The sequence below is a fragment of the Patella vulgata genome, chromosome 1, assembly GCF_932274485.2.
Source record: "Patella vulgata chromosome 1, xgPatVulg1.2, whole genome shotgun sequence".
Lineage (NCBI taxonomy): Eukaryota > Metazoa > Mollusca > Gastropoda > Patellidae > Patella > Patella vulgata.
Window position 1 is genome coordinate 3466229 of NC_065879.2, and position 12645 is coordinate 3478873.

General features: G+C 36.2%; 1 protein-coding gene across 1 annotated transcript; it reads left to right on the forward strand.

Annotated features, from left to right (window-relative positions):
• Positions 1–223: 223 nt before the first annotated feature.
• On the forward strand, positions 224–5246 carry LOC126808807 (trimethyllysine dioxygenase, mitochondrial). The gene is made up of 5 exons (XM_050533778.2): positions 224–656; positions 2081–2301; positions 2650–2825; positions 4088–4318; positions 4731–5246. The coding sequence occupies exons 1-5, from the start codon at positions 227–229 to the stop codon at positions 4996–4998; spliced, it is 1326 nt and encodes a 441-aa protein (XP_050389735.1). The 5' UTR covers positions 224–226; the 3' UTR covers positions 4999–5246.
• Positions 5247–12645: the final 7399 nt, after the last annotated feature.

The following is a 12645-nucleotide window of genomic DNA, read 5'->3' on the forward strand; positions in this document are numbered from 1 at the left end:
CATTACCATGACGTGTTAGTAAGAAGTTACATGTATAGACGTAAGGACGTATTACTAGATCAGGAGTTAGAATTATGGGGGAAATTCGGCTCCATAAAGTAGACCTAGTATGGATTAGAGGTCTAATAGTAAAACTAAAATTTGTTCTTTCATATTTCAGAAGTGAACAAGAAATTACCTGTCCAGACAAATACTCAAAACCAATAGAGAAGAAAAGAGAGCAGTGATGGGGAGTACCACTTGTAGTCGCCTTTTTCTGAATAGACGGGGTTTCTATTCTATTGCCAGAAGACAGAGTCAGACATTTAATTGTCAAATTTCGAGACAATTGAACACAGTATCTCGACCTTGGTCAAATAGAAATTTGAGAGGGAATAGCTGGTCTTTAAGGAATCAAGTTTCATTATGTCGTTACATATCAACAGAAAATCAAGTAAAATCAGATTTACAGATAAAAACCGATTATTTAGAGTTTAAAAGCAACAATTTACAGTTGTCATGGTTATGGTTGCGAGATCATTGTCGTTGTGAAGTCTGCTACAACCATGTGACTAATCAAAAGAATTTCTTGGTAGATCCATCAGGTTCACAATCTTCATCTGTTACTCCAGAAAATGTAGAATTAGAAAGTGACGGACAGGAATTGAAAATAACTTGTAAGCATAGATCAAAGTATAGTTTATCTATAGTTTTTAATTTTTAAACAGGCCGGGTGATGATTTAGTCAGGGCCGGCGGAAGCAATTCTTGATTGGAGGGCTACCATCCTAGGACTGCAAGGGTCCAGGAGCAGCATAGAACCCGGAAGCTCCTTGATGTCTAGATCATCACTCAGCAATGAAGTGAATTTTATTTCTTTTCTAAATCCCTTACCATGCAAACACAGTCAATGGTGGTTTCCTGCGATACTGAGCTTGACAAATAAAAATATGCATAATAATACCAAAGTTGTGGACACTCTAGAGGTCACAATCTTTATACAGGGTGACCCCGAAAAACAGAACCCATAAAATTTTTTATTAAATCCTACAAAGGTCTAGCAAATTTCAAGAAGTTTGCTGGACTTAAGCTTCAGTCTGTGTACGATCTTTTAAAAATATACTCCAAATGGCCTCCGCGGCATTAGGGTCAAACTTGCATACGTCGCGCAAAATTGTCAATTACTGGAACACATTCCTCTTTGAGAATATCCCTGGTTTTTGCTGTGATTGTTGCCTTCAGTTAACCAATCGTTCGAGGTTTGTTCTGGTACATATTATCCTTGAGATAATCAGAGAAATCACCCAAAATTTGCTGGACCTTTGAAGGATTTTATAAAAAATTTATGAGTCTGTTTTTTGGGGGGTCACCCTGATCAAACTGACAATGTATGTTTATAACCGAAAAATCTCTGTTTCTTTCGATATTGGCGCATACAGGACCGTATCTTCCTATATATACATTTTTAACGTTCAAATATATCACCGTTACACCATAATTACGGTTGAGTGCAAATTTTGATATTGGCGCGTATTGGACCGCAACTTTTTGAATACCCCTTATTGTACGAAATATCACGTTTTCAGCTTGTGGATCCTCTAGGGTTCACCAATTTTGTATTATTTTCAAAACCGTTTAAAATTTATCAGCGTTATATAATAATATGGTTGAGTCGTGAATATCCGACCGAAACTTTCGATCAAATGGCCACTCCCCTTTACGCAAATAGTATAAAAGAATGTAATGCTCAGGTTATCTGACTGAGATGAAAATTAAAACAAGTATCAATAGTTCTTGGGTAAGTTCGACTTTGGAGCTATTGTCCACTGTCGTTTACGAAAAATGTGCAATATGAAAGAAATTTGTTGACTTTCCCGAGGCAACAATTTTTGTCCAATTCATGAGATGAAACTTAAACTATGTGTTAAGGATCAAAAGTTCCTGGATGAGTTGACTTTTGTAAGCATCTGACCTTACATTCTAGAGCTATAGCCCCTGCTTTTTATGCAAAATGTGAAATATGTATGAATTTGTAGGCGCTCCACTCCTTTCACTGCACTTTCAATATCTGAATTTATTATTTATTTTATTTTATTTTCTAGGGAAAGATAATCATATTACAAGATATGACATTCCCTGGTTAAAAGAAAATTCATTTTCAACAGAAAGTAAACAACGAATAAAACAGTTTTTTTGGACTGGAGAAAAGATGAGATCTGAAGATCGTCCAGTAGTTGATTATGAAGATCACATGAAAACAGAAGAAGGGTTAAAACAGTCCCTATATTACTTGTTAAAGTATGGTTTTACAATTGTTCAAGGGGTAAATAACCATGTTATTTATCTTATAATCTCCGCGATATATAGTGTTCTCCGCGGTGTAAAGTGTTCTCCGCGGTATAAAGTGTTCTCCGCGACGTATACATAAACATTTTCTCCGCGGTGGAAAGTGTATAAAGAAAACTTTATACTTTGAACAAGATAAACACACGACAGTCTTTTGTTCAGTTGACCTGACCTAATATTAAACTAGGTCACCAGCAAGAATCATTTTAAAATTTTTTACGCAAATGGTGATACTGTGAGCAAATAAGTTAAAATTCAATTAAATTATGAATTTTATGTAATCATTAATTAAATTTGATTATGGATATATTTGTTGTTTTTGAAGGCACCAGTTACTATTAAAGATACAGGAAAAGTTTCTGAACGTGTGGCAAATATTATGGAAACTTTTTTTGGTCGTGTATGGAGTTTTACCGCCGACTTTGAGAGAGCTGATACTGCTTATAGTTATGTTGGTCTAGGTTGTCATACAGATACATCATATTTAACATGTCCAGCTGGGTAAGTAAATACGGCCTATATACTGCTTATAGTAATGTTGGTCTAGGTTGTCATACAGATACATCATATTTAACATGTCCACCTGGGTAAGTAAATACAGCCTATATACTGCTTATAGTAATGTTGGTCTAGGTTGTCATACAGATACATCATATTTAACATGTCCAGCTGGGTAAGTAAATACAGCCTATATACTGCTTATAGTATAGTAATGTTGATATTAGTTGCCATACGGATACAACATATTTAACATGTCCAGCTGGGTAAGTCCAAACTAGATAAAAGCTTGTCAGGCCACCTACACATAATGTAATAATATAGGGCCTATATATACTGTAGAGGTTATTTAAGTTCTCTAAAAGATGCTCTGGTTAATGTATTGAAGTAGTTGGCTAGAACCAGTGACAATGAGAACTAGGCTAACAAGGATATGTCTGGTAGACTAAAATCGGGAAATGACATCAGAGTCTGGTAATCCAAATATGGGAATCCCATGCATTAGAAATGTGGACACCCGTTCTCCTTGGTGCCCATATTAGTACACTGTATTCAACTCCAGGGTAGCTTCTTGCAGTTGACCAATCAGATAAAGGAAGTACCTGGTCCATTTTCTGAGGGTTAGTCCGTGACTCATGCACGTGATTAATTTTCTTTAGATATCAGACAGATTTTAATGGAGGAAGGTGTAGCCAGTTCTATCAGTAGACTCGCCCTGGCAAGTTGGTTGTAGTCGTAAGTTGTAACCTATGTATCCAGCGCTTGACACAAAAATGTAGCAACGAATTATGATATTGTTATTCCTGTGTGTAACCATAAACCGCTTAACCGGAGCAAGATGCAAATTCACAACGTGAGCTGCCAGGGTGACATTTAAAGAAACGGTTTCTTTAGACATCAGACAGATTTTAAGAGGGGAAGATGTAGCAAGTTCTATCAGTAGACTCGCCCGAATGACTATACATTGTCCCATCCCAGGCCATCGGCCCTGAACCACTGACAAGGAGAAACCATGCCGTAAAATCCTGATGAACTTTCTCCGTCAATGCAGGGATCAAACACGGGGCCGCCAGGTTAGGGAGCCAACGCCCTACCCACTGAGCAACCGTGGCTCCCTAATTAAAACAACTAAAGATGACCAGTCTTTCCACCAGCCATCCTTTTAACATTTTAAGACAATCATTTCAAGCCTTCAAACATTTAAAGATGGATAACGTGTATTTTATTTTGTAATTTGATAATCATCAGTATTTTTGTTTGGTCAGGATGCAAGTATTTCATTGTATAGAACACGATGGTGAAGGGGGGCAAACTCTGTTAGTCGATGGTTTTCAAGCTGCTCATAAATTAAGACAAGACCATGAAGAGGACTTTAATTATTTAACCCGTGCTATTGTACCTCATGAATTTCTGGATAAGAAAACTAAAGATCATTATCGTAGTCTTGGTCCTGTCCTGTCAGTTTCACCAACTTCAAGGGAGTTAACCCATATCAGGTTAGTTTGAGGCCGCTGTCTGAATTTGACTTTTAATTGAATATCAGATTTTGATTTTTGTTAATCTAAAAATAAAACAAATAGCTAGATTTGTAAATGAGAGAGAGAGATGGGGTTTAATTGTCAACTCAACACAAACTTGGTCATTTCGGGACTAACATATGGTTCAATTTTATTTCAATTTTTCGCTTGCGCGTAGGGGTCTTTAGCAGTAGGAGGAAACTGGAGGACCTGAAGAAAACCCACGAGGTTGGACAGGCGACCCTACTCCTTGTTACATAAAACCAGGGAATCGAAACCATGCCAGTTGACTCAATGACAGACTTAATAATACAACGTGTATGCACTAACCATTCGGCCCGAGATAATAAATTTAAAACAATATTCTTCTATCATTCTGTATTTTAAATAGATTCAAGATGAACAATTTTGCACCTTTATCTACCATTCCACAAAATGAGATGAAGCAATTTTACACAGCTTATAACAGACTACGAACAAACCTGGTGAATCCGGCTAATGAATTTTGGTTGAAGTTAAAACCTGGTATGGTATTATTTGTTGATAACTGGCGTGTTTTACATGGTAGATCTAGTTTTACTGGTAAACGGGTAGTTTGTGGTTGCTATATCAACAGAAATGATCTTAATAATGCCTACAGAAGACATGGTATGTTGTAGGTTATGTAGTTTGTGGTTGCTATAGCAACAGAAATGATTTTAATAATGCCTACAGAAGACACCATATGTTATGAAAATTGAAAGGATTGGAAAACAAGTTGCACACTGTCCATCCACAGTCTTTTTTATTGTTTCTCATTGAGTACAATCAAAAAATGAATCCGTTAAATATTCAAGGATGTCCGTCTGTGGGTACATTTTCTGATTTAATCAATGCGAGTTGTTGAGACTTATTGGGCCAATTTTAACTTGGATGTTTTTTTATTTTATTTTGAATATGGTAAGTGATTTCTTGATTATATTATAAATATTGGAAATTAATCCGAATTTATTCTGTTTGACATGATTGAACGATACATGATTGAACTATACAATTTGTATGATTGAACTATACAATTGGTATGATTGAATTATACAATTCGTATGATTGAACTATACAATTCGTATGATTGAACTATACAATTCGTATGATTGAACTACACAATTCGTATGATTGAACTATACAATTCGTATAATTGAACTATACAATTAGTATAATTAAACTATACAATTCATATGATTGAATTATACAATTCGTATGATTGAATTATACAATTCGTATGATTGAACTACACAATTCGTATGATTGAACTACACAATTCGTATGATTGAACTACACAATTCGTATGATTGAACTATACAATTCGTATAATTGAACTATACAATTAGTATAATTAAACTATACAATTCATATGATTGAATTATACAATTCGTATGATTGAACTACACAATTCGTATGATTGAACTACACAATTCGTATGATTGAACTATACAATTCGTATGATTGAACTATACAATTCGTATGATCGAACTATACAATTCGTATGATTGAACTATACAACTCGTACGATTGAACGATACAATTCGTATGATTGAACGATACAATTCGTATGATTGAACGATACAATTGGTATGATTGAACTATACAATTCGTATGATTGAACTATACAATTCGTATGATTGAACGATACAATTGGTATGATTGGACTATACAATTCGTATGATTGAACTATACAATTCGTATGATTGAACTATACAATTCGTATGAGAGAAATTAGTTAATCTATCACTGATTAAAGTTAAACACAGACATTTTAAAATCCTTTTCGAAGAGTTAAGCAAATACCCATGCCAGTTTGCTCAAAGAAGGGGCAGTGTTTGAATTTTTGAAAATTAAAAGAATTAATGTTAATCTTCAATCTGATTAAAACACAGATTCTATTTCGTTTCGTTTTTTATAGTTCAAAATTTCATTTTACTTGTCTTTACTACGCTAGGATCTGGAAGAGTTGCTATATAACACCCGTTCTGGTTTGAAGTAAGGAATTAGTCAATGAAACGATCTGTTACGGCGAGTCTTTGGCGTGCGATGCACGAAACTGTGGGTAAACCTCTAGAAACGTCAACGCTAATTGATTAATCAAGGTAGGACATCATAGGGTCAAAAGCCACTGGTACGACCCCTGACGTGACCTTCCACTAGAACCGGTCAGATGTTCATATGTAGTGTAGACCATCGAAAGTATACAAAAAACGAAATGAAAGATAGATCTGTATTTTAATCAGATTGGTTTATCTTGAATATGTTATTGTGTAAAATGTATTATGTTTATTTTCATGTTGAATATGTTATTCTGTAAAATGTATTTTGTTTATTTTCATGTTGAAAATTATTATGCGTCTTTATGGCCGCCTTGTAAAAAGCTAAACCAGCTGTTACTTACATACAGACAATGTTAGAATCCCACTATGTGGGGAAGTTATGTACCGTACACAAAAAAAGTTATGTTTTATTATAAAGATTTGTTTTGTTATTGAAAATAAATGTTTATCTTTTCATACTCAGTATTTCTAATACATTGTATTGGAATTCTTATGTACCTCAACCTAACTCAGTACTTCAACTTAAACGAGGGGTCGGATGGCCGAATGGTTAACATGTGCGCGCTGTATCATAATTTTGTCATTGAGTCAACTGGTGGGGTTTCGATTCCCTGGTTGTACGTGACAAAGAGTATGGTCGCCTGTCCAACCTCTTTGGTTTTCTCCGGGTCCTCCCACTGCAAGCAACCCCTACGTGCAAGCGAATAATTGAAATAAAACTGGACCATATGTTAGTCCTCTCTCTGTAATACTTTTAGAAGAATTTTTGCTCGAGAAATAACATATTCGCATAATATGTGATATGTACTTAAAATACTTAAATCAACTTTGGTTTGAATGACATATTGTGATATAAAAACACTTGTAGAGCCATAACATAACTGGTTCTATGTCAACAACATGTTAACAAATATCTCATGAGAATATTCTTCGGTAAAATTCCATTCCACCATATAAGGGTGGGTTGTCGACGTCATTGGGCTCAATTAACCAATCTCTATAATTATTTACATCATATTTGACCAATTGGATAATTGAATGTCCAAAACCAGTAGATACAAAATTAGGATACTGGTGAGAATTCGCCAGACTTCCATTAGATTCCAGAGAGCTTCCATCTGAGTTCCTAGACAGCCGCGAGGCTGGCTAGGGTAGAGAAATGGTTTTAGCTAGTATTGTTATATATTATGCTTGTATCCATATATGTATTCGGCTATGCTATATAAAATATGTAGAAGCAAACTGTCGCATTGTTATTCCTGGTAAGACAACGTCTTAAGAAACTGTAAGAAGTAAATACACAATGTGAAGCAGAAGTAAAGACAGCTAGAGACAAATTCTAGACGATCACAAGGCTACAGAAATATGTAGTAAGAAAAGATCCATGGGTCGTATGTAGGATGTGGCGACCGGTTTCCTCGTCCGCTCTCCACGTCACATATTCTTTTTCATCTTAAGTCTTGTACAGTTTACTGAAATATTGAGTTTTTAGACTGACTTGTAATCAAAATGAAATGAAATGGGGTTTAACGTCCTACTGTTCTGCTCCTAAACTGGGCTAATGAAGACGGGCATACGCCATACAGTGTGCTATGAGGGAAATTTTGCCCGGGCAGTGGCACTATCGCCTACTCTTATATCGAATTCCAACTGCCAAGGGATCTTTTACGTGCATTCTAATGTATACACGGGACCTCGGTTTTTCGTATCATCCGAAGGACTAGACAGCTGTCCTTGTCAGGCCCTCCCACTGACAAGGGGAAACCACGTGGGAAAATCCAGATGAACTTTCTCGGTTGTATATAAAAGATATACTATATAGGTTGTAATTACATGGTAATAATGATTTCCACAGCTTTGATTATAAAATATAGAGAAATCAAAATCATGAGGATGAATTGTTAAAGATACATTATGGGAGATAAGATAACGAGATGGCAGTTCTCGCTATAATATTTAAAAACTAGATAGTGTAAAGGTAATTTGCTGAAAATGTCAGTCAAATTGATCCACTATGAGCCGAGAACGAAGCGGGTGAAATGTTGGCATAGTCTCGGTTATCATTACTAAAATCATTAATATAAACAGCTTAGTCTCGATTATCCACGGCATATAGGAATCTAATCCAGCCAACATCGAAGGCTTGCGATGCCATCGAGAGTTGATTATGGTCTGGATAGGTTAATTAATATCTAATTGATAATTGAGATAACATTTCAGGCCTAAAGAAAGACTTGTAATAAGCAGATTTTGCTCTTGCATAATGCATGTTAAATTCAGTCCTGGCCTCCTGGGAATATATCAGTCACAGCCATTCCATCAAATTTAGTCTAGACTAAACAGCAGTAATTGTGTATATGCCTCTGGCTTTCTGATAATCAAGTATACAATTTACACAATGACCGAGTGAAATGTCTCAATCCTCCAATTAACAATGCATTCTGCATGTTTCAAATACAACTAAAAGGCTATTTTTCTTTTCATACCATTTTAAGAGAGGGAGAGAAATGGGGTTTAACGTCCACTCGACACATATGTTTTATCACTTGAACTAATTCACAATACGCACCAAAATATGTTCCAAAATATTGTTCTTTTATCTCAATCTATTTCACAGAGGTATTGCAAAGACTGATAAATCGGTAAAAGATGACTACATTCAACAAATGACGTCATATCACGCGGCGTCAATCATTGGCTTAATGACGCGTGCATTGTTTACATAAGACGCTACTAGTCTGGGCAGAATGGTGCTTTTTTACCCATTTTACATACCCATTTACACTAAATAGGAAATATTTTTTACATACATAGACTTGAAACACCTTTATTTATTTTTCTAAGGTTTAAAAAAAATTGCTCTAGAATTTAATTTGCAGAAGGAACGAGCCAACAGTGAGACTGGTGTACCCCACCTGTTGCGTACTTCTAACTTAAGCCTAACGTGTAAGCAATACGTCAGCATACGCTGAAAATTTTATGCATGCACAAAATTTTGGGCCGCGTTCGGCGTTAACAACTTATACCATCGTATTTCAGCGTGCTCGTAACTTCTTAAAAACGTACCCATAACGTATTCAACGTACACCAGCGTGTTCGCTAAATTTCTCATACGTCGGCATACATTGATGCTGTACGTCAATAGAGACTTTTGGCAAGCAGAAATTTCCCATCCGTATCACGTATCCGTATCGTATACGTGATACGATGCGTCAATGTAGTTTTAGAGTTTTGGCAGATTTTCGCGTCGCGTACGTGTGCGTCGATCAGCTGAGCTTAGTTCTATTACAGCATGATGGCAACTATCTACCAAGATCACCATCAGTACTAGTCAAGTGCCTATTAGAGCCGACAATTTCTCAGAGGGAATGAAGTAGCTCGACAATCGTTGAGCTATTAAAAAAAATAATGTCGAATCTTATTAAAAATCTTCGACTTCGACTCAACTGCAATTTTTGGTTTCACTAATGTATCATTTCAGAAAGTTTATACCCCTTTACCATAGAATGAAATCATTTACAGATTTGCAAGGTTCCGACTCCCTAAATTTAGCATGTAAATTAGATCAACCATCATGGTTAAAATCACATCAAATATACACAAAGATTCATAATAACGCTACGATACCATTTCAGCGTCTAAAAGTAGCAAAAAAAAAAAAAGACGGTAAATGTTATACGGGCCTTTTCCATATGAAAGCTGTTCGATACGTGCTGTCGTATCCGTGTGCCGTATCGCGTATGAGAAATGCACACACATTGATGACGTCACACGCAAAATCCATACGGATACGCTATACGGACCAGAAATTTACGCTTGCCAAAAGTCTCTATTGTGTGACAGCCCCATATAGTGAAGTTCTAGCGAGCCTAATCTTTTATATCTGACCTCGCGTGGTCGTTGAAGTACGCTCCAACACGTTCCGCATAAGTCAAGAACGCTAAAAATTCGTTGGACACACGCTGTCATATACTTGTATAAGTTATATTTACGTTGGGGATAAGTTATGAATAAGTTACTCATGCGTTAAAGGAGCTAAATCGCTAACATTTGGGACCTAGAAATTGACAAAAGTGGGTCGCAATGCATATAATACAGTAATATGAATGTATATAAACTGATTTACATTCAATGGTTTCCGTTTTTACTCCAATTTCAAATCAGTTATGTTCGGCGAAATAAGCCAGCAGTCTCAAGCGAGTGCAAATTTCTAGCGTCTGGTTATTCCAGTCTACATACGCCGTTTGATTTGGTACAATGTGTCTAGCCTCGTCCCTCGAGTCTCTTGATACAACTGGGGCTGAAGCGCATTATGGTACACGATTCATATACCAATGGTAAAATGTTTATTTTGTCTTAAATATTGGATATCAAAAGCCAATCTTTTTCCGGTAAGATCACAACATGAATGTTGATTTAATCTGACAAATAAATCGTGTTTTCAATGTCAAAGGTTTTGTATGATACTGATTTAGAGACTATACGTCAATGTTTGACAGCCCCATATAATGAGGTTCTAGCGAGCCTCATCTTTTATATCTGACCTCGCGTGTTTGTCGAAGTACGCTCCAACACGTTATGTGTAAGTTAGGCATAAGTTAGACTAACGTTGTGCATGAGTTCCGCATAAGTCAAGAACGCTAAAAATTCGTTGGACACACGCTGTGATATACTTGTATAAGTTATGTTTACGTTGGAGATAAGTTATGAATAATATAGGTTATATATTCGTTCAGCGCGTTAAAAGTACGTTATATATGCGTCCAAAAAGAGCTGCCTCTTGATTTTTAAATTCGGCTTCAGCGTATGCCAGCGTGTTGGAACTATTATTTCATACGTCGGAATAAGTTGTCTGAAACGTTATAGTGTGACAGGCCCATTATGTTTCAAAGTCTTGACCAATCAAATTGCTTATCTCTCCTTAGCCTAATGTGACAGTATTGGTACTTTAATTAGGTTCTTGGATGACAACACTGGTATATACATCTAATAATAGTTTTATTCTGCTTCTTACAATATTAGGTACAAACATCGTGATGTAAACGACCGTAGAACTAACTATATGGAAGGAGTCATGACTTAATTAGCTTGGCTTAGCATGAGTGTGCTAACTCCAGAAGCTGTCGTCTCGTACCGTCTCGTGCCAAGGCGCCCATGGCCTTAGCTCAGTCCTGGCCGGACCTAACTCCTAGCCCTGCCTGGACCTCTCTCGTATCCATTAGGTACCTTGATCTAGGCACCCGCCTAGCATGGCCTCCTGGACCCGCCTGGAGATTCGTTTCTGTTCTGAGTTTATAAACGTATTCGAGACAAAGGAGCTCATTAGACACCTGTCTAATGTATCAAGCATCATATGAAGGTTTAACATTCAATATAGTTTATCAGACAAAGAAAGTTAGATAAGACATGCCAACAACAAGTTATAGTTACGCAATGACATAAGGAATACTACCAAGATCTCCAGCCGGGTATTGATAGCGACAGGTTTATGTTACAATCACTAATACGTATTTTAATATGGCAGGACGCCTCTATGACATAAGTCATTATGTTATATACCTCTCTTTGTTTGAATAAAGTTATGAATTATATGAAATAACTTTTAAAGACTATTACAAAATTAGATACCTATGGAGTCGATAATTACTACTCTTATAAAGATATAAACAACAATAATAATAATGAAAAAATATATAAAAACAAACAACACTCGTAAAATGTCGTATACAAAAATGTCTATAAACAAAAAGAAAAGGTAAATGAAACACACACGAATTTAAAAGTTATATATACATGTAAAATGTCATAATATCCAAAAATGAAAAGGTCAATGAAAAACACACGAACTTGAAAGTTATATACACACAATCGGTCACACACGCGAGTCAATGAAAAAAAACCAAACAAACGAGATCCTGGAATCACAAACACAGACTACTCTTATTATTCACATAAATGGTGGAATCGCGAACACAAACTACTGTAATTATTTTCTTAGACCGATTATTTGGTGGAATCGCGAACACAAACTACTGTAATTATCTTCTTAGACCGCTACTGCACTGTCGTAGCCAACTGTAGGGGTGGGGTACATATGATGCCCTTCCTCGTTCCAGTAATGTTGAGGGGTCAGAATATTCCCTGCTCCGTTTAGTTCAGCTCTTCTTATTGACCGGTAGTCTTTTCATTTTCCATACCGTCTGGCAAAACGGCGTGTTATGACAT

Bases quoted from the DNA above. Each gene is read 5' to 3' on its own strand.
- LOC126808807 (XM_050533778.2), top strand. From the start codon at position 227: ATGGGGAGTACCACTTGTAGTCGCCTTTTTCTGAATAGACGGGGTTTC. The intron at 2,826-4,087 runs GTAAGTAAATAC...TTGTTTGGTCAG, and splicing joins TATTTAACATGTCCAGCTGG to GATGCAAGTATTTCATTGTA. The intron at 4,319-4,730 runs GTTAGTTTGAGG...TATTTTAAATAG, and splicing joins AGGGAGTTAACCCATATCAG to ATTCAAGATGAACAATTTTG.